Source organism: Lepus europaeus, chromosome 5, assembly GCF_033115175.1.
Source record: "Lepus europaeus isolate LE1 chromosome 5, mLepTim1.pri, whole genome shotgun sequence".
NCBI lineage: Eukaryota > Metazoa > Chordata > Mammalia > Lagomorpha > Leporidae > Lepus > Lepus europaeus.
The window spans coordinates 53,096,809-53,119,574 of NC_084831.1; the positions used below are offsets into that span (position 1 = coordinate 53,096,809).

Sequence of the window (22,766 nt, forward strand, 5' to 3'; positions counted from 1 at the left end):
AAGTCCATCTTTGCCTTGCTCCTTGGAGAAGGTCTCCTGTTAGCATTCACAGAGGGGGAAAACCTTTGTTAAAAGGCTAGAAGAATCAGAGCAAATGTTGATCATGCTAGACTGTTTATATAGAGAGACTCGGAGAGGTTAATTAGCTTGCCACAATCATATTTCATTTAAAAAAAAAGATTTATTGATTTGAAATACAGAGTTATGGGGAAAGGGGGGACAGAGGGAAAGAGAGGTCATCCACCCACTGGTTCACTCCCCAATGGCTGAAATGGCCGAGGTTGGGCCAGGTAATGCCAGGAACCAGGAGTTTTATCTGGGTCTTCCATATGGGTGCAGGGTCCCAAGCACTTGGGCCATCTTCTTCTGCTTTCCTAGGTGCATTAGCAGTGAGCTGAATCAGAAGCAGAGCAGCCAGGACTCAAACCAGCATCCATATGGGATGCTGGCGTTGCAGATGGAGGCTCAACCCATTATACCACAATGCCAGTCCTAAAGGTATATTTCCAGTAAGAGATCAAGCAAATTCAATGCAGGATTTTCTGGTTCTGAAATATATTTTCTATTGACTACATTGCACTGCCTCAAAAGAAAAAAGGATAATTTGTGGTGTTCAGGTTTTGTTTGTGTTTATTTTAAGATTAACAAATTACTGGAATCTATTTTAAAATACTCTATAATCCCATTTTTAGAGATAATTACTTCATCTGGATACTTTTTAGTTCTTTGTGTATTTTAATCATAATTTGATCATTTCTGCATATATGTATATGTATAAATGCAGTTTGTAACTGACTTTATTAATTTTATTTCATATTAAGAACAAGTTGTGATGACATTAGCTATTATTATTATTGATTTCAAAATATTCCAATGTACAGATGAAGCATTAACTTATAAGTTCCAGTGTGTTGCTCTTATACATAATGCTGTAATGAACATCTTGGAGCATAACTCTTTATCGGTCTTTTCAATATTCCCGAAAAACAACTCTCAAAAGTCAGTTCCAGTGCTTTTTGAGAGGCTGCTGGAGCCTTTCAAGGGAGAGTGATTCAATGCATTGATCTTTTAGAAGCAAACCCCAACTCATCCAAGATTTGTTTCTTGGGGCTACTGAATATAAATTTCATCTGTGCCTCCTCTTACACATGGTTGCTTCTGACTAACAAATATGTTCTGTCCATTGAACAACATACAGAAAACACATTAAAAATGACAGTTATTGGATTTGAATTAGAGCTTAAGAAATAAGTATAAACAAAAACAAAGCCATGTTCTTATCCTTTAAAAATTATTATGAAAAGACAAAGTTATAGGCAGTTTAAATAGATTCTGTACAGAAATGCACTCATTGTAAAAAAAAAAAAAATGCCTCCTGTTGCACAGATTTTGGTAACATACGGTGAAAGCATCTCCAGTTAAAAGTTGCTCTGGTCCCCTCCTCTCTGTGTGCAAAACACAACATAAATTGTCTGGTACCTTTCTTTATGCATATTTTACTAAAATCCTGATATCACTTGAGCACCTACCTCCCTGAAGATCCTTAATACAAGCAGGGATACCAACAAGCAAAGCCATCTGGCTACGTTGATTCTTTTCATGATTTTTGTGAACTGTTGCCACATTAGATGCGTCGTGCAAATTGTTGCCATACATGTTAAGTACTGCTAATACATTGAAGGTAGAATTCATTAGCTTTTCAGGAAGGAAGCTTGTGGGTATGTTGCTCTGTGATAATTTACGAGTGATAAGGAGGCTTTAATTTCATTCCCTCGGGGAGGTGGGGTTTTGATGGTGGTGGTGGTAACTTCTTTGTAAAGACAGAAGATTTGCAGAGATCCTAGAATGAAGTGACTGGCTGCACAGATGTGAGCCTGGGAATAGAAATTCAATGCGGTTATCTTCTCGATTCCAAACATCTGGATGAAACCTACAACATCCATTCAATCGAGTGGGGATTTCTAAATCTCTAAACACTGGGTTGGATGTAAGCAAAGACTGCATGCTTTTAAAAGGCTTCTCAAAGCCATGTGTTTCCCTAGCTATCTAACAATATTAATAACACTGCCCCAGGCCCTGCAAACTTGTCGATACTCATAGATTTGTTTGAAGGAGAAACACTTCAATATTCTCCAGCATTCCCTGGTGACCTTGCAAAAAACAATGCCATTTACGTTCCTCAGTGAGTTCTGTTGTGATGGTTTCATTTAGACATTAGCCAATCTACATTCTAGCAGTTTCTGTAGTTTTTTTAAGGAGTGATTTTTTTTTTTCTCACAGAACTTTTTTTTTTTTTTAAAGAACAGTGCCACTGAGACTTGGGAAACTGCCTCAGTTAGGTAGTTAGTCAGCTTGCTGTTGCTGTTTACAACTGAATGCTTTCTTGCGCAGTTACCTTTACTGTCAGATGGGACAAATAAACAAATCCCAGTAAGTCTCTTGGAATGAAATTGACTTTTGACTCATTTTATTTTTAGAGGGAACCTGTAGTGCAACCAAGTATGTCGAGGTTCTGACAAGGAGAGGGCACATGAAGGTGCAGGTTGATGACGCCGCTAGAAAAGGCTGGGAGTGGGAAGTTCTCTAGTTATCTTTCTAGGCTTTACAAAAGGATTTTTGTATCTTTGTTGTATAAATTATGTCTTCCTCTTGAAATTAATTTAACAATCTCTTGCCTTCCATTTTCTTTCTTTTTTTATTTTAATTTTAAATTGCCTGCCATTTTCCAACATTCAGGTCTCTCATCATCTCATCTAAAATTTTACCTTCCCTTGGCGTGTGGCCACATGTAATTTGTAAATCGCTTCTTTCCTCCTTTCCCCCAGCAGCTGTCCCCTCTGCTCCCTGCCCATGTCAGTTGCTTTTGCTGCTGGCTTTGGGAGCTGCGGTCCCTTGGAGTCTGTCACCAATACATCACTCTCAGCCAGTCCCAGAGGCCACTCTGCGTCCCCAGTGAAGCTTTTCCTGCTCCTCCCGCCAGTTGTCACTTTCCTGTCCTTTAACACCCCCACCAATTTTTATTTGTATTATTTGTAAGCACTCAAATTTTCATCTTCTGTACTTCTCTCTCCCCAGTAGACTCACACTTTGAGGACAGTGGTGTGTCTCACCCTTGTGTCCCCCATAATGCTCCGTATGGAGCCTGACATATAGCAAGTGTTGAACTAAGTATCTTTTGGAGAAAGGGGCGGGGGGAGAGGGAGAGAGAAAATATGAAGCTGTTAAAATATTCCTCTCTAGGAGTGGGTATTGTGGCACAGCTGGTTAAGTCTCCATTTGGGACACCCATATCCCATATTGAAGTGCAAGTTCAAGTTCAGCTCCTCAGCTTCCAATCCAACTTCCTGCTAATGTGTCAGGGAGACAGCAGATGATGGCCCAAGTGCGTGGCTTCCTGTCACCCACACAAGAAACCTGGATGGAGTTCCTGGCTCCTGGTTTTTCTTGGCCCAGCCCCAGCTGTTGCAGGCCTCTGAAGAGTAGAGAGAAGATCAAAGTCAGTTTCTCTCCCGCTCCCTCTCCCCCTCCCCCTCCCCCTCCCCCTCCGCCTCCGCCTCCGCCTCTGGTCTCTCCCTCTCCCTTTGCCTCTGTCTCTCCCTCTCCCTCTCCCTCTCCCTCTCCCCCTTCGCCTCTGCCTCTGGTCTCTCCCTCTCCCTTTGCCTCTGTCTCTCCCTCTCCCTCTCTACCTTCAAAATAAATAAACACATGTCATGGTGATGGAATTCAAGGGAAAAGAAAATTTACCACTCCCCTTTATTTGCAGTCTTTGGTGGAACAGAAGAGGAATTTGTCTCCAAACTGCCTGTTAGTTTGCAGGCCACGCTTCCAGGGTTTAGGCGACTTCTTTGTTTCTGGAAGTAAATTAAGAACCTCAAAGCTCCGCTAGTAGCCAAGGAGCAACCCTGTGTTCTTTCTGCCACTGCTCAAGGCCAGAGAACTTGACTCTCATCACTCACTCAGCGGGTCAGTTCCAAGGGAGAGCAGGCCCCAGCCCCTCTAGGGGCACCTGTACAGCATTTGAGACATCTTTGTTAAAGGCACTCTCCTTTCATCATCTCTCTGCACAGAAATCTCTACATTTGCTCCCATGCTGCCTTTCTATGACTGTACATATTTCAATGGTTGCTAAATTTGAACTACACTGAAACTGCCTATTCTCAAAACAACCAATGAAGAGGCTGGCACTGTGGCATAGCCACTGCCTGCAGTGCCAGCATCCCATATGGGCACTGGTTTGAGGCCACTCCTTGCTATGGCCTGGGAAAGCAGTGGAAGATGGCTTGAGTGATTGGGTCCCTGCATCCTCGTGGGAGACCCTGTGGAAGCTCCTGGCTCCTGGCTTCAGATCGGCCCAGCTCTGGCCATTGCAATCATCTGGGGAGTGAACCAGTGGATGGAAGATCTCTCTCTCCTTCCTCTCTCTCTTTCTCTCCCCCCCCCCCCGCCTCTGCCTCTCTCTAACTCTGCCTTTCAAATGAAAATAAATAAATCTTAAAAAAAATACAGACTTATACTTTCTAGCTTATCATATTTGGATAATTTTATTGTTATGGCTTTTATCTTAAACATCAGCTGACATAGACACAGATGTTTTAATACCTTAGTATCTTCCTTAGACATACTTTTGCCAAAGATAAGAAACAGAAAGCATCTTCATTCAAAACTCTCTGACAAAGATTTTTTTTTTTTTAAGATGAAGTTATTTTGAAAGGCAGAGTTACAGAGAGAGAGGGAGAGACACAGAGAGGTATTATGGCTGCAATGGCCGGGGCTGGACCAAGCTAAAGCCTAGAGGCGGAAGCTTCATCTGGGTCTCCTTTGCATGGTGGCAGGGGCTGAATTACGTGTGCCACTTTCCACTGCTTTCCAAGGCCATTAGCAAGGATCAGAAGCGGAGCAGCTGGGACCTGAACTGGCATGGGATGCCACAGTCAGCAGCTTAACCCACTGTGCCACAGTGCTCTTAGCACCATGCTCAGGCGTAACTGTGGAGTAATTCATCTGGAAATGTCATAATTCATGGATCAGATGTGCTCCTTATCCCTTCTTGTTCAGGAAAAGAACAAAAGAAACCAGCACCCTGGGAACAGCAAAGCTGGAATTGTGTTCGGCTGGCAGGCAGTCAGCCACCTTGACTTCTCAGGAGGTGGAGACTGAGTGTTCCCAGGGACACCCGCGGGGCTGTGACAGCAGTGCTGATGGATCGCCCTCTGCACCCCGCTCCCTCATGGAGACCCATACCCCCCGGGTTCCAGCATCTTCAGCGGCTCTGTGACGTGATTGCTCTCTCTAGAGAGGGAGGCTTGATCTTACCGACAGAGAACTTGTGTTGTGCCAAGCGAAGGAACATAGGATTAGCAGCGCCTGTGAGAAAGGGGTGGGGAGACCCAGAAAAACGGGTGTTTCTGGGTGTGAGACCAGAATCGGGTTTGGGATTTTGATACTGCTAATAGTGAAGGCCACACTAAGACTTGGAAAATGTGAAAAACTCCATCAGAGAGAGGAAACATCTGTTGAGATTAATGCAAATAACACAGGCAGAAGCCTCTTACAAGAATATTCTTCCATAATGCTAGGAAAATGGCCCCTAGCAATATTACTAGTGTAGAGGAAGATGACTGCTAAAAAAGCAAACACTTTCTACTTCACAAGCAGCCAAATAATGAATAATTTGATTTCTAATAGAATGTTTGCCACAAGGACTGTTGCAATGAGATTATATGGCCAAATTGATTTTCCTATTGACTTTATCAAAAAGTCATCAAGTACTCCTGAATCTCTCCTCCAGAATTCTCAAAATGTCTCTGTAGAAAATTATTTTCTGAATTTCGTGATCTCCCAAAGCTTTTCCCGTGGCATTTGATTATTGCTGTTGTAAATAAGGCAAGAATTATAATTAAGAAAGAGATAAATGTGATATAATATCCTGGTAAACACAGTTACGTGTAATTAATTACCATATTGCCCCTTTACTTGATTTTATATTCATTTTGAAAGCTCTTAACTGTGCATGTATAATTGATTCACTATGGTATGTGTGGTTGGATTTTTTTTAGTATTTAAGATTTTTTTAAGATTTATTCATTTGAAAGGCAGAGCGACAGACGACAGACAGAGATCTTCTATCTTCTGATTCTCTCCCTGAAATGGCCGCAACAGTTGGAACTGTGCCAGGCTGAAGCCAGGAGCCAGGAACTCCATCTGTATCTCCCATGTGGGTGGCAGTAACTTAGCTACTTGAACCATCATCTGCTGCTTCCCAGGGACATTAGCAGGAAACTGGACTCAAACTGGCACCCCAGTATGGGATGCAGGCATCCCAAGCAGCAGCTTAATCCACTGCACCACAACACCCACCCCTGTAGCTGTTTTAATAAAAGGTTTAACTTGAGGTTTTGTTCAACAGTGTAACTCCCTTATCCCATGGTTTCTTTGGAAAAATCAAATTGAGCTATGTCATGTCATTTCTGGAACCACATCCTGTGACAGGTGATCCCCTGCCTTTTGTAACTGTAATCTTGGAAGATGAGTCAGGGTGGCTTTTTTCCTTTCCTTCTTTTTCCCAGAAGCTAACCTTTTTTTTGGACAGGCAGAGTTAGTCAGTGAGAGAGAGAGAGAGAGAGAGAGAAAGGTCTTCCTTTTCTGTTGGTTCACCCTCCAATGGCTGCTATGGCCAGCGCACTGCGCCAATCTGGAGCCAGGTGCTTCCTCCCGGTCTCGCATGCGGGTGCAGGGCCCAAGCACTTGGGCCATCCTCCACTGCCCTTCCGGGCCACAGCAGAGAGCTGGACTGGAAGAGGAGCAACAGGGACAGAATCCAGTGCCCTGACCGGGACTAGAACCCAGGGTGCCAGCGCCGCAGGCAAAGGATTAGCCTATTGAGCCATGGTGCCGGCAGAAGCTAACTTTCAATAGAATAAATTTCCCTGGGCACCATTTATCCCAGTCTATGATCTGAGTACCTCCAAATTCCTGGATTTTTATCATGTAATATCCCTCCCCCCACCCCACCTTTTGAATACAAACACACCAGCACGTCTCTCACCATTGCTCTCTTTGCTGGGGAGGAGGGAAAGAGTGGAGCAGTCCTAGAAGCTCCTGAGAACATTCGTTACAGGTCTTCTGGGGGTTCTGAAACTGAGGCTGCAAGTTTTGTCCCCTGATTGAAGAAGACAAAATGCCTGCCTATTGGCCTCATAGCAGTTTTGGGGTAGCTGAAAAGTGTTACTATGCTAAACCGCATTTCAGATGCAGCATTTAGGTCAAACAAAATAGGTAATGGGATGTAATGCAAGTATTTTTTCAGGTTTAATAAGCTTGCTCTGGCCTGTGTGCTGGCATGTGTGTTGAGATAAAGGCATGTGCTTCTCCAAGTTATCACCAGCATGGTAAAAATGTCCTAGGAGGGCTGGGCATTTGGCCCAGTGATTAATGCGCCCACATCCCATATTGATCTGATACCCAGCTCTAGCTCCAGACTCCAGCTTCCTGCCAGTGCAGACCCTGGGAGGTAGCAGTGATGGCTCAAGTAGTTGGGTCCCTGTCACCCACATGGGAGACCTGAATTGAGTTCTCAGCACCCAGCTTCAGCTGGCTCAGGCTCAGCCACTGTGAACATTTAAGAAGTAAACCAGTAGATGGGAGTGTTCTCTCTATCTCTGTCTCCGCCTCTCAAATTAAAAACTCTCCATTGCTCAAATTAACATATGTATATGCACATATAAGAAATCCTGCTTCATGACTGTGATAAGCAGTAGTCCAAGACATGCCATTCTCCAGTAGCATCAAACCAGGGACTCACGTTTAAACATCTGCCATTGATTGTTTAGTCTTGGTACCTGAACATTTCCTTCATTCTTCCTTGTGCCATCTAACCTACCTACCTATTCATGTGTGAAGGAGCCTTGTCTTCCTAACTACTAATGGGTTCGTAGCTACCTCCTCATCCCCACACCCTCTGTGTTCTAGGAGCAGGTGAATCCACTACAAGGGAATCACAGTCCACCTTTTTCCATATATGACTGGCTGTTGATATTTCCTACAGCAGATCAAAGTAAAGCCAGAGGCTGAGTGAAATAAGAAATAGAAAATATTCTATTATAGTTCAAAAAAAATTAAGTGCCTCCCACTCCCATGAGTGCAAGGAACATGTAGAATGGCTCATTGCAGAGATGTTTCTCAAATCTCTTCAAATTAGTCTGACATAGGATGGGCCAAGGAGGAAATCAGAGGTCATGTTGCTAAATGGTACGACACATCATACATTGAGATCATTTTGCATAAAGTCATCACTAGTTAAATCCTCCTAGAACAAATACTTCTACAGCAGAAATCTCTTAGGAATATATTTCAGAGGCCCCTGGAAGATCATCCTTTTTTGAGTGGTTTGACAACGCCACATGTACATCTTTGTATGCATCCCAGAGCTGTTTGATGCCTTAGTGCTTACCAAAGACCACCAACAGCACTCAGGCTAGATTGGTGGAAATTTTACTCCAAGAAATGTTTAACAAAGAAAACACAAACTATGAGCAGTTTCTGTAAAAGAGAAAAATCAAAGTATGAGGAGCACATGATAGCAATAAGAAAAATTGGGCAAGATTTTGATATTGTTCCCCCATTACCTGTGTTTTTAAAAGTTACAAATTCCTTTTTTTGTTCTACCATTTATTTATTTGAAAAGCAGGGTAACAGAGACAGAGAGACAGCAAGACAGAGAGAGAGGTCTTCTGTCCACTGTTTCACTCTGCAAGTGCCCACAATACCTAGAGCTGAGCAAAGCTGAAGTCAGGAGCCAGGAACTATATCCAGGTCTGCCACATAGGTGGCAGGGACTCAAGTATTTGAGCCATCAGCTGGTACCTCCCCAGCACATTCGCTGGAAACTGGATCAGAAACACAGAGTAGCCTGGCCTGGAACCAACCACACCAGTGTGGAATGGGTGCATCCCAAGAACTGGCTTAAGCTGCTCTGCCGAAACACCCCCTCCCTTTGTCTTTTCAATGGTGTCTACCTGTGTCCAGTCCAGCAACTTAGGCTTCTTAAAATTACTGTTGAAAATTTTGAAATGATTTTAGTAGTTGAAAGGTTCTAGTACAAAGAAAGAATGGGAAGAAATATTTGGGTCTGTGGCAATGACATGATTTGCAGGAGGACAGAAGCCAAAAGGTACCTTTGGGTTTATGAGCCAACAAAACGCCACCACCACTGAATTTTTCCTCGCTCTAGTGAAGCTCTCAACTATAAACATAAAAACCAATAACCAAAGTACTGTGAAAAGGACAGTAAACTCAAGTGTGACACCTAAGGCCCAGTGTGAAATCTTGGTTTACACCGGGCCTCGAACGTTGTGACTGAACAGAAGGCTTTAGGATGGGAAGATTGCAAATGTTTGTATTTTACGCACATTTTGTGCACCGAGAAGATTCTGGACTCTCTAGTGGGCCTGCTCTAAATGGATTTCCACCTCCCTCCTGGAGAAGCCATTAACTCTACCTATGAAGCCTCCCGAGCCATCTCGAGTTGTAGGAGCCCAGGACCGGCTCGTGGTTTTCAGGAGTGTAACGGTGTGAAAAGCAAGGTTGTAAAATGAACTGCTTTCCTCCACTTCCTAGCTAATTTCTTTCTCCCGTGCTCTAAAGACTAGAACATCTCTTTCTGACCCCAGAGCTCGTGTTTAACATGGCAGGTATACTTTGCAAACGTCCTGCATGTTCTAATTTGTATGAGAGAAGGAGAAAGCTCATCGGAGCACCAGTTTGACTTGGTTTTATTCCAGCAGTCATTGGAAGCCAACACCCGCCCTGCCCCCCACCCCGCACCCCTTTCGGGCTGTCTGAAATGCCCTCGCCAGCCAGATCCCTCCGCTAGCTACAGTGTTTGCACATTTCCGTGTTAATCAGCTGCATAGGCTCGGAGACTGTGTGTTTTGGTGTTGTTTGTGTGTGCAATCTCGTGCCGCTTCCTGAACGCATGTGTCCCTTCCCTTCACAGCCTACTCGACACCCAGCACCTCCCCCGCAAACCGATTCGTCAGTGTTGGACCACGGGATCCAAGCTTTGTAAATATCCCTCAACAGACACAGGTGGGCCGCTCTCATCTTTTCTGTATGTGGTGCAGCTTGTTTTATTCATCAGGTGCATTTGAACTTGTCTTTGGGCACATCAGGCCGCCTCTCCCAGCCCCTCTCAGTCCCTTTCCTCCTGACCCCACCCCACCCTCCAGCCCTTCAGCCACATTTCTGTGCGTTCTCAGAAAGCCGAGAAAACGTGGCCTGCATTTTTTTGCTTCTTGTCTGGAAGGAGTGGAAGAGGAGAACTGCTTTTAGAATGGCAAGAAAAGGTCCCCAGTGCTCTTCTAGAATCCGCAGCTACAGACCCTGAAAAGAAGTATCTGGCTCCCGGCGATGTCAGAGGGCATGCTGGGTGTGGGGAGACCAGCCACTCCCCTCTGCTTGTTAGACGGTCCCCAGGGACCTGGCAAGCTTTCTAAAAGAAAGAAGGGAAAAAGGGCTTATGGGCCCTGTTAGTTGCTGCTGTTGGTCCAGAAATAGAGGGTGTTTGTTAGTGGGGACTGCGGCGCCTGGGGAAGCAAGGTGCAGGGAGGGAGGAGTGTGTGGCTGTAGTGTAGCTTTGGAGGCAGGTGGTTGAGGGACATCTGCAGCTTGTCTGTCAATGGCCGGTTCTGTATTTTGTACTAGAATGGGTGAAGGAGAAAAGGTCTCAGATGAAAAGTTTTGGACTGGCACTGTGCGTTGAGAACCAAAGACTTTGGGGCTTCAAAGGTGGCATATGTGGAGGTATTTGGATGTTTAGGAAGTAGAATTAGATTCAAATGCTGAAAGAGACTGCTGTCCGAATTCCTAATTAGGACATGACCGTGTGTGATCGTGACTGACACAAGCAAAGTATTTTCTCCACAAGGCTCTCAGTGCAGTGTTTGAAAGAATTCTCTGAGCAATTTTGTGCAGATGCCTGGGTGTGCACTCTGCAGGCGCCTGATTTATAACTGTTCATCTGTTTGTAAACTATGGCCAGGTGCTTAGGAGCAGCCTACATTTGCCTTCCTGGGTCCATTTGCTCCCTCCCTTTAGTTTATTGCGATGTCGACAGCACAGGTTACACTGCAGTGGCTCTGAGGCCTTCCTCACACGGAAGCAGGGTCACAGAAAGTACAGCAGCAGCACCAGCCAGCCGGGAGGAGTGGGGAGCTGAACAGGGAGGGAGAAGGTTAACTCTTGCATTTCCCACTTTGGAGGGTTCTTCATAAACTGGCTTCCCCCGGCATCTGGGAGGAAACTCCCGTGGATACCTCCTCCTGTGAAATCCTTCCCGTGGTTTATTCTCCCATTCCTTCAAATACTCTGGTCCTTTCCTGATGAATCTGAAGTTACGTAACTGCCTCAAAATTATTAAAATAGAAGAACACAATGAAATTTCACGCTTTTGGCTTCTGTACTCAAGCTCCACACAAGAGGGAGGCCGGGGGGCTGGGTGAGGGTTAGGATTACCTTCCTTTTCTCGAGGCCCTGGTCCACACACCCTGTTTCATGAATAACCAGAAGAAAGCAGCTTGGAAATGTCTGTTTGCGTTTTACCTAGGATTCCCAGGAAACTGCGAGCCACGGCCCTGAAATCGTGCCTTGTGTTAGTTACATTCAGTTTATTTCTCTATAATCAAAACGTATAATATTCCGATATGGCTTTGTCTCACAAATGCCTTATGTAACCCAGAAAATGAGTCTTCATGATGCTGACCACAAAAATTCAATTCTTAAAAGTCCAGATTTTCCACGCATCTGCATGAATGATGTCATGTAGGTCCAATACTGGCATCTGGAACTGAATTTTTTTGGTTTCCGTTAAATATTTGGCATTGTGAGGACAATGTAGTGAGTGTTTCTTACCACAGTGACACCTGCCATGTTTGGCTGAAAGGAAACCATTCCCAATTGTTGTATGAGAAACTATGCTAATGGAGTTGTCAGTTTCTTTTTTTTTTTTTAAGTCATTTCCTGAGGTAAAAGTTATATGCACTAAATATTTTAGCTTTAATATATATATGTATATATGTACTATTTTTAAAGCAACTACTTTCTGGAACCATTGAAAGTGTTAGATATATAAAGACATAGATAATAAGGTTAATGATATTCATTGAAAAATAAGCTGCCTTTTAAGAGGACACCAGTTCAGAAGAGCATTTAAAATATGGAATTTTTAAAAACATAATTTGAATTTGACCTGCAGATTAACAATTTCCTAGGAAAGCTTGCATTTTTCTGTTGATAACTTTGTTACAAAGCGTGAACTTTGTATTAATTGAATTATTGGAAAAGTTTTTCTGGGAAAACAGAATTTGCTTTCTACCTCTGGAGAAGTAAAAATTGAGGAGCCGTCCACACAGACACTTTAGCTCTCTAAAATGCAGGAGAGGTGTCCTGCAGGTATACCCCAACACAAATGGGAAGTAAAATGCCTTCCTCTTTCCCAAAGCCAGTTTCCAATGGAAACCTCTATGCATGCCTGAAGCATCATCCTATAGAAGACTAGGTGTGATCTGTGTGTGTACTGCAGGTAGGAGGGGAGCTAATGCTTGGATGTTATAAGTAGGTAGGTGGCTTCCAGTTTATCGTAAGACCTCTCTTTCTCTCTCTTTGAAGATTTATTTATTTGTTTTGAAAGAGTTAGAGAAGGATAGCCAAAGAGAGATAGAACTATCTGCTTGTTCACTCCCCAGTTGGCCACAACGGCCAGTGCTGGGCCAGGCCGAAGGCAGGAGCTTCATCCAGGTCTCCCATGTGGGTACAGGGGCCCAAGCACTTGGGCCATCTGCTGCTGCTTTCCCAGGCCATTATTAGCAAGGATCTGGATCAGAAATGGAGCAGCAGGGACACAAATTAGCTCCTATATGGGATGCTGGCATATCAGGCTGTGGCTTTACCCACTATGCCACAGTGCTGGCCCCCGCGGAGTTTTTTTTAATGGATATAGATTTGCAGTTTTGCAAGATGAAAAAATAGATGGAGATACGTGATGGTGATGATTGCACAAGATAAATATATTGAATACCACTGAACTGTACATTTACAAATGGTTACGATGATAAATTTTATGTTTTGTATATTTTACCACCATTTTAAGAATTTAAGAGTAGGACTGGCATTGTGGTGCAGTGGGTTGAACTGCCTGCAACACCAGCATCCCGTATGACTCTAGTACATATCTAGCTGCTCCACTTCTGATCCAGCGCCCTGCTAATGCAGCTGGGAAAGCAGCAGAGGATGGACCAAGTCCCTTGGACCCATGCCACACAGATGGGAGACTGGGAAGAAGCTCCTGGCCCCTGGGCTCAGCCTGGCCCAGTCCTGGCTATTGTGGTCATTTGGATAGTATATGGCAAATAACAGTGGATTGCAGATCTCTCTCTCTCTCTCTCTGTCTCTCCCCTCTCTCTGTCTCTGTAGGTCTGACTTTAAAATAAATAAATAAATCTTTAAAAATAATGTAGGGGCGGGCATTTGGTGCAACATTTAAGACACTGCTTGGGATGCCCACGTGCTGTATCTGAGTGCCTGGGTTCAAGTCCTGGCTCTGCTTCGAAGTTCAGCTTCCTGCTAATACGAACCCTGGGAGGCAACAGGTAATAGCTCAAGTACTTGAGTCACTGACCCCCACTGAGGAAATCTGGGTAGTGCTCCTGGCTCCTGGCTTCCTTCAGCCTGTCCCAGCCATAGCTGTTGCAAGCATCTGGGGAGTGAACTGGTGAATGGGAGATCTCTCTCTCTCTCTCTAATAAATCTTAAAAATAAATAAAATATAATCATCAGATAAATTCTGAAGACGATTTTACCTATTGAAAGTCTACAATTTTGTAACACAGCCAGAGTAAGGGAACTGCTTAGTAACCAAATCCACAGTACTGTGTGCCGAGTGCTGAGAAAAGCATCAGTTCTCGTGCCCACCACTTAGCGGGCACTCTGTACGCAGGAATTGAATCAGTATATTTCACAAGTTTGAAAAATAGTGAGTCTGTCTTATTACAGTCCTAAGACATGTTGATTGTGGAAAATGAAATGAGAAAAATAATAAAAATCACTTGTAGTCCTACTGTTAACATGTCTATATAAATCCATCCACTGTCTCTCTGAATGTAAATATATCGCAAAAGTGAGATCATATTGTATACGCTGTTTGGTAACCTGCAGTTTCTTCCCCTCAATAATATATTATGGCCTTCTTTCCATGTAAATTGGAAAAATTGAATATTGACTTTTATTGCACCTCTTCATCATCCACAGTGATTGGTGGGGAGAGATAACATGGATAATTGAAAGCCATTTTTCCTCTTCCTTCCCTTCCTCTAGAGAATTCCCCTCTTCACTAAGGCAGCATTGCCTGCTCTGTAGCCATGCCTGGAGCTGGTTTTCTTGCAGCCTGCCTTAGAGTTGTATTGTATATCTCACTCTAGCTTTCGGCTGTGTTCAAACATTCCTGCCAAGCTATCCGTCCCATCCCTCTGCCTCACTTGTCTGCTGCTCTCATCTGCCTCTCTTTGCCTCCTCCTCCTCCATATTTTGCTTCTACATGGCCAGAAGAGGTGGCCATCCCTTGCAGCCTTCGGGACATATCTATCTGGACATGACCACTCCTCCCACCGTGACTCTTATTTTTCAGCATTGTCCCATAAGAGTTGATATTAACATATAGACATCTCTGGGGTAGAGTGTGTGTACTTCCCAATGCATACTATCAATGTGCCCTGCATACCCACTGGATAATGTAATGAAATGATAGAGAACATACCATTGTTTCAAATAGCAGAAAGCCAAGGGCCATTGCAATTGTGTCTTCTACTTTGATCTGAGGAATTTTTAGAGAAAAAAAAAAGTTAATATTTCATCATCAAGTAGTACATAGAAATACCAGTTCCTACACAGGAGAACTTAGCAAAAAACTTAGTTTGTTTCAGGTTCTAGTTTAATCAGAATATTCAAATGAAAATACTTAACCTGCAGAACTCCAATGAGAACCAATTCTTTAAAATGAAAAGTGAGTGTAAAAATAGTAAAACAGGCATTTCCTCCCTACTGCCCAAGTTTGTCACTGTTCTACATCAACAGAATTGTGGTATCTAAAGTGTTATTTAAATCCAAATTACCATTTGGGCTATTAGAAGAATCACTTGGCATGGCATGGGCCTGATGTTTTGGCAAAATGGCAGAGATGCTGTAACCTTTGCTTCATAAATCATTTAGCTGCCTGAGTCCCAAGTAGTGTGACTGCCCTGGCCTCATGAAATTTGCAGAAATATATGTACAGACCTCACTCTGCACTGTGCTGGGAACCAGCTGATCTGGGGAAGACCCTGCAGAGCTAAAGTACAGGCATGGTATCCCCTGTGCCTTGTCCGTGGAACTCATGGCATTGCCTTTGGTGCCTGTGCACAGGAAGTGAAGAAGGTAGAATATGGGGAGCATTTAGATCTGTTGCCATGCGGTGTGTCATGTTCTTGAAGCTGTGCTTCCAAAATCAGATCTTAGGCGATCTGCAGAACTTATCTGAAGCTCCTTATCTTCATGTTGAATTTCACATCTGCAAAACTCAAGGAATCACAACTCTCTTCAAGTTACTCAAAACCTAGTAGAGGAAACAGACATAAGGATATAATAGCATTGCCAACAACAGCATTGATAATGCAGTGTGAGGCCGGGGCTATAAGCATTAGCCCAAGAGGGTTTCAGACCACAGATCTGGATATAAGAATGTTCCAGAGAGTGGAAGAGCAGAAGAGGTTAGTTTTTCTGACCTTGACTAACTTTGGTTTGATGTTAGGGTTTTGTGTGTTTACTCTGCATACCCCCTAACCCCTGGCCAGATAGTAGGTTAAAGTGTTGGCCTGTGCTAGGTGAAGAGACATGTTCAATTTTGTCTTCTTTGGACTAAGCAAGTAAAAATTGGAGTCTTTTCCTGCTGCAGATCAGCCAATAACCCTCTCACCCAAGAAACGCCCCCTCCTGGTGTAATGTCCTCACTGGTCACTCCAGGCTCACTTGACATAGCATTTCAATGAGTGAAGCCATTCCCAGCTCTGGCCCACCATATGTGGGAGGTCAGTACCACACAGAAGTTGAGGGATCAGCTGGAGAGTTTCAAAGGCAGGAAACTTGGATTTATACAACCCCACTCCCACCCCACCCCATCTGACCTTCTGGTTAGAATTGGATTTGAGCATTTTAGTTGCAAAGCCCCCCAGCAGAAAACTCTAAAGATCGGAGAACGGCAGGTGGTATTTTCAGTTGTTCCTAACCAGGATCTGTGGCTACTCTTGCTGCAGTACTAGAGTCCTCTAAGGTTGCTGCCATTAACCCTATTTTACAGATGAGAAGCCAGAAGTTTCAGAAGAGTAATTGTGTCCCATGGTAATTGACGTAGCTGAGATTTGAACCAGTCTCTCTCTCAAACTTCTCTCTGCCCCAAATGCAGTCCCATCTGCATCCCTAGGTGCTCACTGTGAAAGAACACTGACCATTTTCTCTGCAAGAGGCTCTGAGATTGACTCATACTCCTGCGTCAAAGAATCAGAAGCTTTGAAGTTCAGTGCTCCCGGGACTCAGTGGGAATGGTGCTGAAGCTGCTTTTGCTGAAGACCTGCCCCGTTTCCTGTTAGTCCCTGTATCTGTAAAACTCAAGTCTGAACTCTGTCTCTCTCGTCCTGCCTGGGAAAGAGATCTCTGTGAATGATATCCGCAAGAACAGCTAGCTTCTGTCCGGGGAGCAGAACTCCTCCCATCATGGGCTTTATTTTCAGATCTTGACTGGCGCTTTATTCCGTCACTTAGAAGCAGCATGTGTGTCTCATTGTTGCTTGTTGGTTTATTATTTTTTTTCCCTTGGTAATTCAATTTTTCTAGCCTGGTTTCTTAACTGTAGCATATTGATAAACATAGATAGAGAGATATGAGTACATATACTCACACACCTCCTGTAGTTCTGAGTCTCAAATTGTGAAGAAAATTAAGTGCTTAATGTCTCCTAAACATTCAACAAATGATAGTTTTTCATTGCTTGATTGATAACTAACTCATATATTCAACAGTTATTTTCTGGAACACACAGTATTTTCTCAGTTGATCTTAAATGCAACCCTTTAGAGGAGGCAGCGATATTGTTGTTTGTGTCCCTACTATACACATTTTTAAATGAGGTTTAAAAAGAGGAAGTGACTTCCTCAGAACCCCTTAGCAGCCAAGACACAGACCCTGCCTGCATGAGTCCTATCAGGGTAGGACTTGCACAAGGCCATCAACAACCATCTAGCAAATTAGGACAAAATCCTGTCCCCAGGATCATAGCTGTGTGGATTGTTCCTTCGAGCATCTGCCCTAAAGGTACCTCCGAAGCCTGATTAAATTGAGTATCTCTGTTCTTCTCTTGCCCGAGAGTACTTCAGAAAGTTCGTGGAAAGGGTGCGTTATGAAAACGCTCTGCATAGATTGCACCAAAATTGTCTTCTAATTCCACTTTTCCAAAAGCCCTTTGAAGAACCCTTGTACAGGCAGCAGCCTGAGTGTGCATTTCCCCCTGCTGTGCTGAATTGTGCCCTAAGCAAGAAGACCTGGTGGAGATACCTCAGAGCAGTAAGAACTGGCAGGAAGTGAGTATACCCCAGGAGTCTAAAAGGAAAGGGGCACCTGAGTCAGGGTGCCTGGTCATTTTTTCTCACATGTTCCCAGCTCCCGTAGTAGGTGCTAAGCAACACCTCTCGCAGAGGAGCTACTCCTGCAGTCCATCCGCCCTGCCCCCAAAGTACTATAGGCAAGAGGGAGTCCTCACAGCTGAGTTCCCCAGCTCCCACACCAGCCTGTAAGCTCTTGACACATTCCCTTCACATACACTTGCCAGCTGACTCACTGACAGGCTATGAAGGGCTCTGAAAATACAATTTTCAATACACAGAACCTTTGTGTTTCAAGTTGTAATTTGGCCGCACGTCTTAAACACCCTCAGCCACAACCTCACTTTTAGACAGAATGACAGCCATCAGTTCTAGGTAGCAGTCTCCTTTCCTCGCTCAGTGGTTTGATTTTAGCCTTTTTTGTCTTGTTCCAAAAAGGTCTGGAGAAACTTCTTAGTTGAAGCAAATTGGCATTTGATGGTGACCATCAGGTGATCCGGCACACAATAGGTGCTTAGTACAGACTGCATCCCTTCTTGCTTCCTCTTTCTCAAGTGTTAAAACAAGGTCAGTGACAAGAAAAAAGAGGGAGATTTCACAGGAAATGTTGGGATTTCATGGAAGAAGAAGGGAATGGATTAAAAACTCCAGTGTCCACTAAATTAGCCCTTGTGGTTGTGGGAAAAAAGAGACAGGAAGTGAAGTGTGTTGGGAGGGAGTTGGAGAAAGAAGCTGGGCATTGGTGTAGAGAACTTAGATGGTTCGATGGCAGCCTTGCAGGGAAGTCAGGAAACTGTAGCATCGCCATCCATATCTTCAGCCCTTCTGTGGCTCTTGATAATGATGCTTCTGATCAGTGGAAGTTTCAGGATATGAAGGGGAGTACAACCAGTTCTCAAAGTCTGATTTCTTTGAGGGAGCAGGAGGAAAAGTCGTGAACTGTAGAGTAGGATAGAACTATTTTCACATGGCAGCCATGCCATTGAAGTGATCACAGGTATGTTGCCCTTTAAATGCAGCTGCTTTATGCAGTGCAGGCAGTGTTAGTATCTGCCTCATGGAAGGAACCTAAGTATGGCTTCAGCCAACCACATGCTAAGAACCTGGTAAGTGAATGACTCTTGGTGTTGTTTGAGGTGCTACGTGATGACAGCAGCCCATGCTCTAACATTCTACTCTACCATCCTTGGCGTGTTGACCTTTCTTTCTCATGCTTCTTGCCTCTGATTGCAAATTGGCTGCTGCAGCTCAGGATAGCATACCTATTGCATACCCCATTATTCTGTTATTATCAGGGAAAAGGCCCTACTGTACTCCTACCCTGTGCCCTGTTAACCAAATTCCTATTTAGGTCTCTTTGGCTAAAAGTAGGTCCTATTCTAATCTTTTGCAGCAAAGGATGCTGGGAAAGCCAGCACAGGGTTATCTTGATTGGCTGAAATCATGACCCCTTACCGGGACTGGTCACATTTTCCTCCCTAAAGAAAATTGTCCCAAAAAAGAAGAGAGCAATGCAAATAATATTTTTGCCAAACTTTGTTTTGTAGCTTTGTCAAAATGATGGTTAAGAATGCTGTTCTTCTATAGCTTCAATGATCTGTTATTATTTTAAAATTTACTGTGTATTGGTGAAATGGTCTTCTTTCCATTTGACTATTGTTTATAGCCGTTGCCTATATTGCTACAGAACTAGGGTCTTTCACTTTTTACTTGTTGATCTCTTTAGTTAGCAGAGTATCAAGCCCTTGATTGTAATGTTAACTAAAAATATGTTATCTCAAAAACTCAAAACAGAAGGAGGGGCCAGCATTGTAGCATGGCAGGTAAAGCTGCCTCTGACACCATTATCCTATATAAGCACCAGTTCTGGCTCCTCCACTTCTGATCCAGTTCTCTGCTAATGACGTGGGAAAATCAATGGAAGATGGGCCAAGTGTGTGGGCCAAGAATGTTAGAATGTTGCCATCTAAGTGGGAGACAAGGAAGAAGCATCTGACTCCTAGCTTCACCCTGACCCAGCCCTTGGCCACTGTGGCCATCTTGGGGGCTAGCCAGCAGATGGAAGATCTCTTTCACTCTATCTCCCCTTCTTTCTCTACAGTTCTGAATTATAAATAAATAAATAAATAAATAAATAAATAGAATTTTTTTTTAAAAAAAAAGGAAGGAAAGGAAGAAAGAAAGGAGGAAAAGAGAGGGGAGAGTGGAGGGAGAAGGATGGGAAGGAGGAAGTGAATATCTTCATATTTATAGAATTGTATCTAAGAACTACATCAAGTCTGTTCTCTTTGTGTTAATGTTACATTAACATGGAAAAAATAAAGTATCAGGAAAAACATTTCAGAAGAAAAAGAAGAGAACGACAGATAGTGGGCAGTGGCTTGCAGTATCTGCCATACCGTCTCCTCGTTCCCACCCCTTGCCAGGTGTCCTGAACTTTGCAGGTGCACTGGACTGCCTTCTGTCTTCATGCTCATCTTGTGACAGAGCTGTTCCTGTACGCACTGCCTCTTTGTGTAGGAGACATGCATATTGTCTCTGTGTGTGGTAGTCATTGCTTGTTGGCCTTTTGTTTGGGGTTAGAGATTCAGGCAGAAGTGCTGGCGCTCTGGGCAGATCAGCATCCCTGGGGCTGGGTCCTCTCCACAGGGTGATAATGGACTCCTGGGAAGGCTGCGGGCACGTGGCTGTGTGACTGCAGGGGAGGTCAGTGAACGGGTGCCCTCTGCGTGCGCTCCCAGGTGCTTATCAAACAAGTGGCAGTAGGTTCTAGGTTTCTCTTTTATGACTTGGAACCAGATGCTTCCTTTGCAAAAGAAAAGCGCCTGGGTTTGCTGAGCTGGAGTCAACAGAGTTCAGAGAACAGGAAGATGAGCTGAGCAGCCTGCCTGCAGCATGAACTCTGAGGAGAGAAGGCAGTGTCTGTGGGGTCCTCCCTTTCCATTGCCCAGGCCCCGGGGAACTTGCCTTTCCAAACCTCTCGGAGCCCTAGATTCAGCAGCGGGCTCCTTTTGGAAGATTCCACTGACACCAGCAGTTTCCAGGCCACAGCCCATTGTTGTCTAACGTGACTCAGCAAAGACCACCCCAGCGTCCTCAGGTCTGCTTTTCTCAAGCCCACCTGGTCACCTTCCTGCCCACCTTCTGCAGGACATAGGCACATTTTTTTTAATCAGTGGCCTTTGTGTGGAGTTGTAGCCCTTGAGGGAGTCCATTCACAGTGGCTCCCGAAAATATCTGCATATGAATTTTCCCTAAGGCCTCTCATTGCTTCCCTTACAACAGAGATGAAAGAACTTAACACGTCTAATTGGCTTTTCACTTTCCGAATGCTTTGCACATTAACTAATGCATCCTGGGAGCTTGTGATAAGCCAGCTCCCTTGGGTTGGAGCTGGGACACTGGGTCAGCACAGGCTGTCCTAGCCCTGTGTTCCTTGCCCCTGTGCCCTCCCTCCCTCCCGCCCCAGAGTCTGAGTGTGTCTGGGTAATGGGAGCCTTCTCAGGCACAGCCATTCTCAGCACAGGACAACCTAGGGCCCTCATAGCATGGTGGATGGCTCAGTGGTGTGGGAAGTGCCGTATGCCTCCTGTTGCTGGAAAAGGTGCAGGGGAAGGTAAGGCCAGCCCTCAGCCAGTGAGAGCCTCTGCCCCTCAGCACAGCCCCCGCCCCCGTCACTGACCATTCGGCAAAGGCAGGGAAGGAGTGGTTCTGGCGGGTCGAAAAACCTAGTAAGGGAATGGACCAGAGAGAGGAGCACTGGGCTAATCTGGGAGCTGTGTGATTGAGCTAAGAGAGGAGAAAGAAGCAGAAGCTGCTGAGCACTGGCTATAGTGTTGGCCCCACCCTGAGCTGCAGCAGGGAACGTGATCCAGTCCCTGACAGCAATGTGGAGTGAATAGAACTGCAGGAGTGGGTCCACTCCACGGAGGATAGGGGAATGGGAGCTTCGCTCCGGAAGAGGCATGGGATCGAGGGCGAGCCAGTTTGGAAGCAGTCGTGGGTGGTAGGGAGAACTTCTGCCCCATTCCAGGTCGGAGGAACTGCACCTGCAGAGGAACAACAGCGTGTGGGTCAGGAGAACTCTGCTCTCTCTTGTCTGTCTGTCTTTCTGTCGGCACAAAATAAATGCAGAAAAGGTTGAGTCATGAGGCTGGAAAGTCAGAGCAGGGTCTACTCGTGAATAAATACCCACCTTGATTCACTGGTAAGGCATGTGGGCTTCATTCTGGGGGAGACAGGAAACAGGTGAAGGGCACAGTGGGCTCTCCAGATGTGAAGAACCTTACCTTTGCCTGGTTGAATATTCACTGGGTGCAGTGGCACCTCTGAAGCCTGTGGTCCTGAGATCCCAGCTTCTCCCGAGCCGTGTGCTGTAGGGGAGAACGCATGGGCTCTAGAGCCAGACAGACACGAGTTAGATTTATCTCAGTGCGTGACCCGGGGGGGAATTTTTAGCCCTTCTGACCCTCAGATGTCACACTTGTAAAACTATAAATTAATTCCCACATTTCCCTTAGAGTTGAGTCAAAATGCAATCTGGTGAGAAATGAAGGCCCCTGCCCCTGCCCAGTCCCCCAGGGGCAGCATGCGCGCTGCTTTTGTGCCCCTCGGAGATGAGGCAGCAAGCATGTCAGTTGTCTGGAGGACAAGGGCCCCCGACTGCAAAGGAGACACAGAGCGATGCTAATAGGGTGAGAACCCTAAGGTAATCCTACTATCTTCCCCCTGAGCTGAGTCTCTTCTCGACCCATCCTCCCACCGCCATTTTCCATAAGTTGTGCCATCAATTCTCTCATTAGCCAGTGGAATGATATTTATTTATTAAGAACATACTTAGCATACTCCCAAGGAGCAAGTTACAGCTCAGCTCCCAGCAGCAGTTTCTGGTTATAAGGAATAGTACGCCAAGGAACGCATACCAAGAGTCTCTATGTATAATTTCCTATTAAAAACGATTAAACTTTATGTTGGATGAGGGAAGGAAGGGAAAAAAAAAATCCCCATGCGAAAACAAGTTCGGAATCGAGGCATGCAGTTTCTGGATGCTTATTTTGTCAGATGCGCGGCTGACATGATTAGTCCTAA

At 44.8% G+C, this 22,766-nt stretch overlaps 1 protein-coding gene across 3 annotated transcripts in view; it reads left to right on the forward strand.

Moving 5' to 3' along the window:
* The window catches only part of NFIA (nuclear factor I A), a 394,118-nt gene that overhangs the window by 346,691 nt on the left and 24,661 nt on the right, over positions 1-22,766 (forward strand). For 2 of the 3 annotated variants that reach the window (XM_062191435.1, XM_062191436.1), the window contains exon 10: positions 9,995-10,086. The exons of the other annotated variant lie outside the window; for it this stretch is intronic. In XM_062191435.1, coding sequence (XP_062047419.1) covers positions 9,995-10,086 — 92 coding nt within the window. The remainder of the gene's footprint in view (positions 1-9,994; positions 10,087-22,766) is intronic. 3 annotated transcript variants of the gene reach the window in all.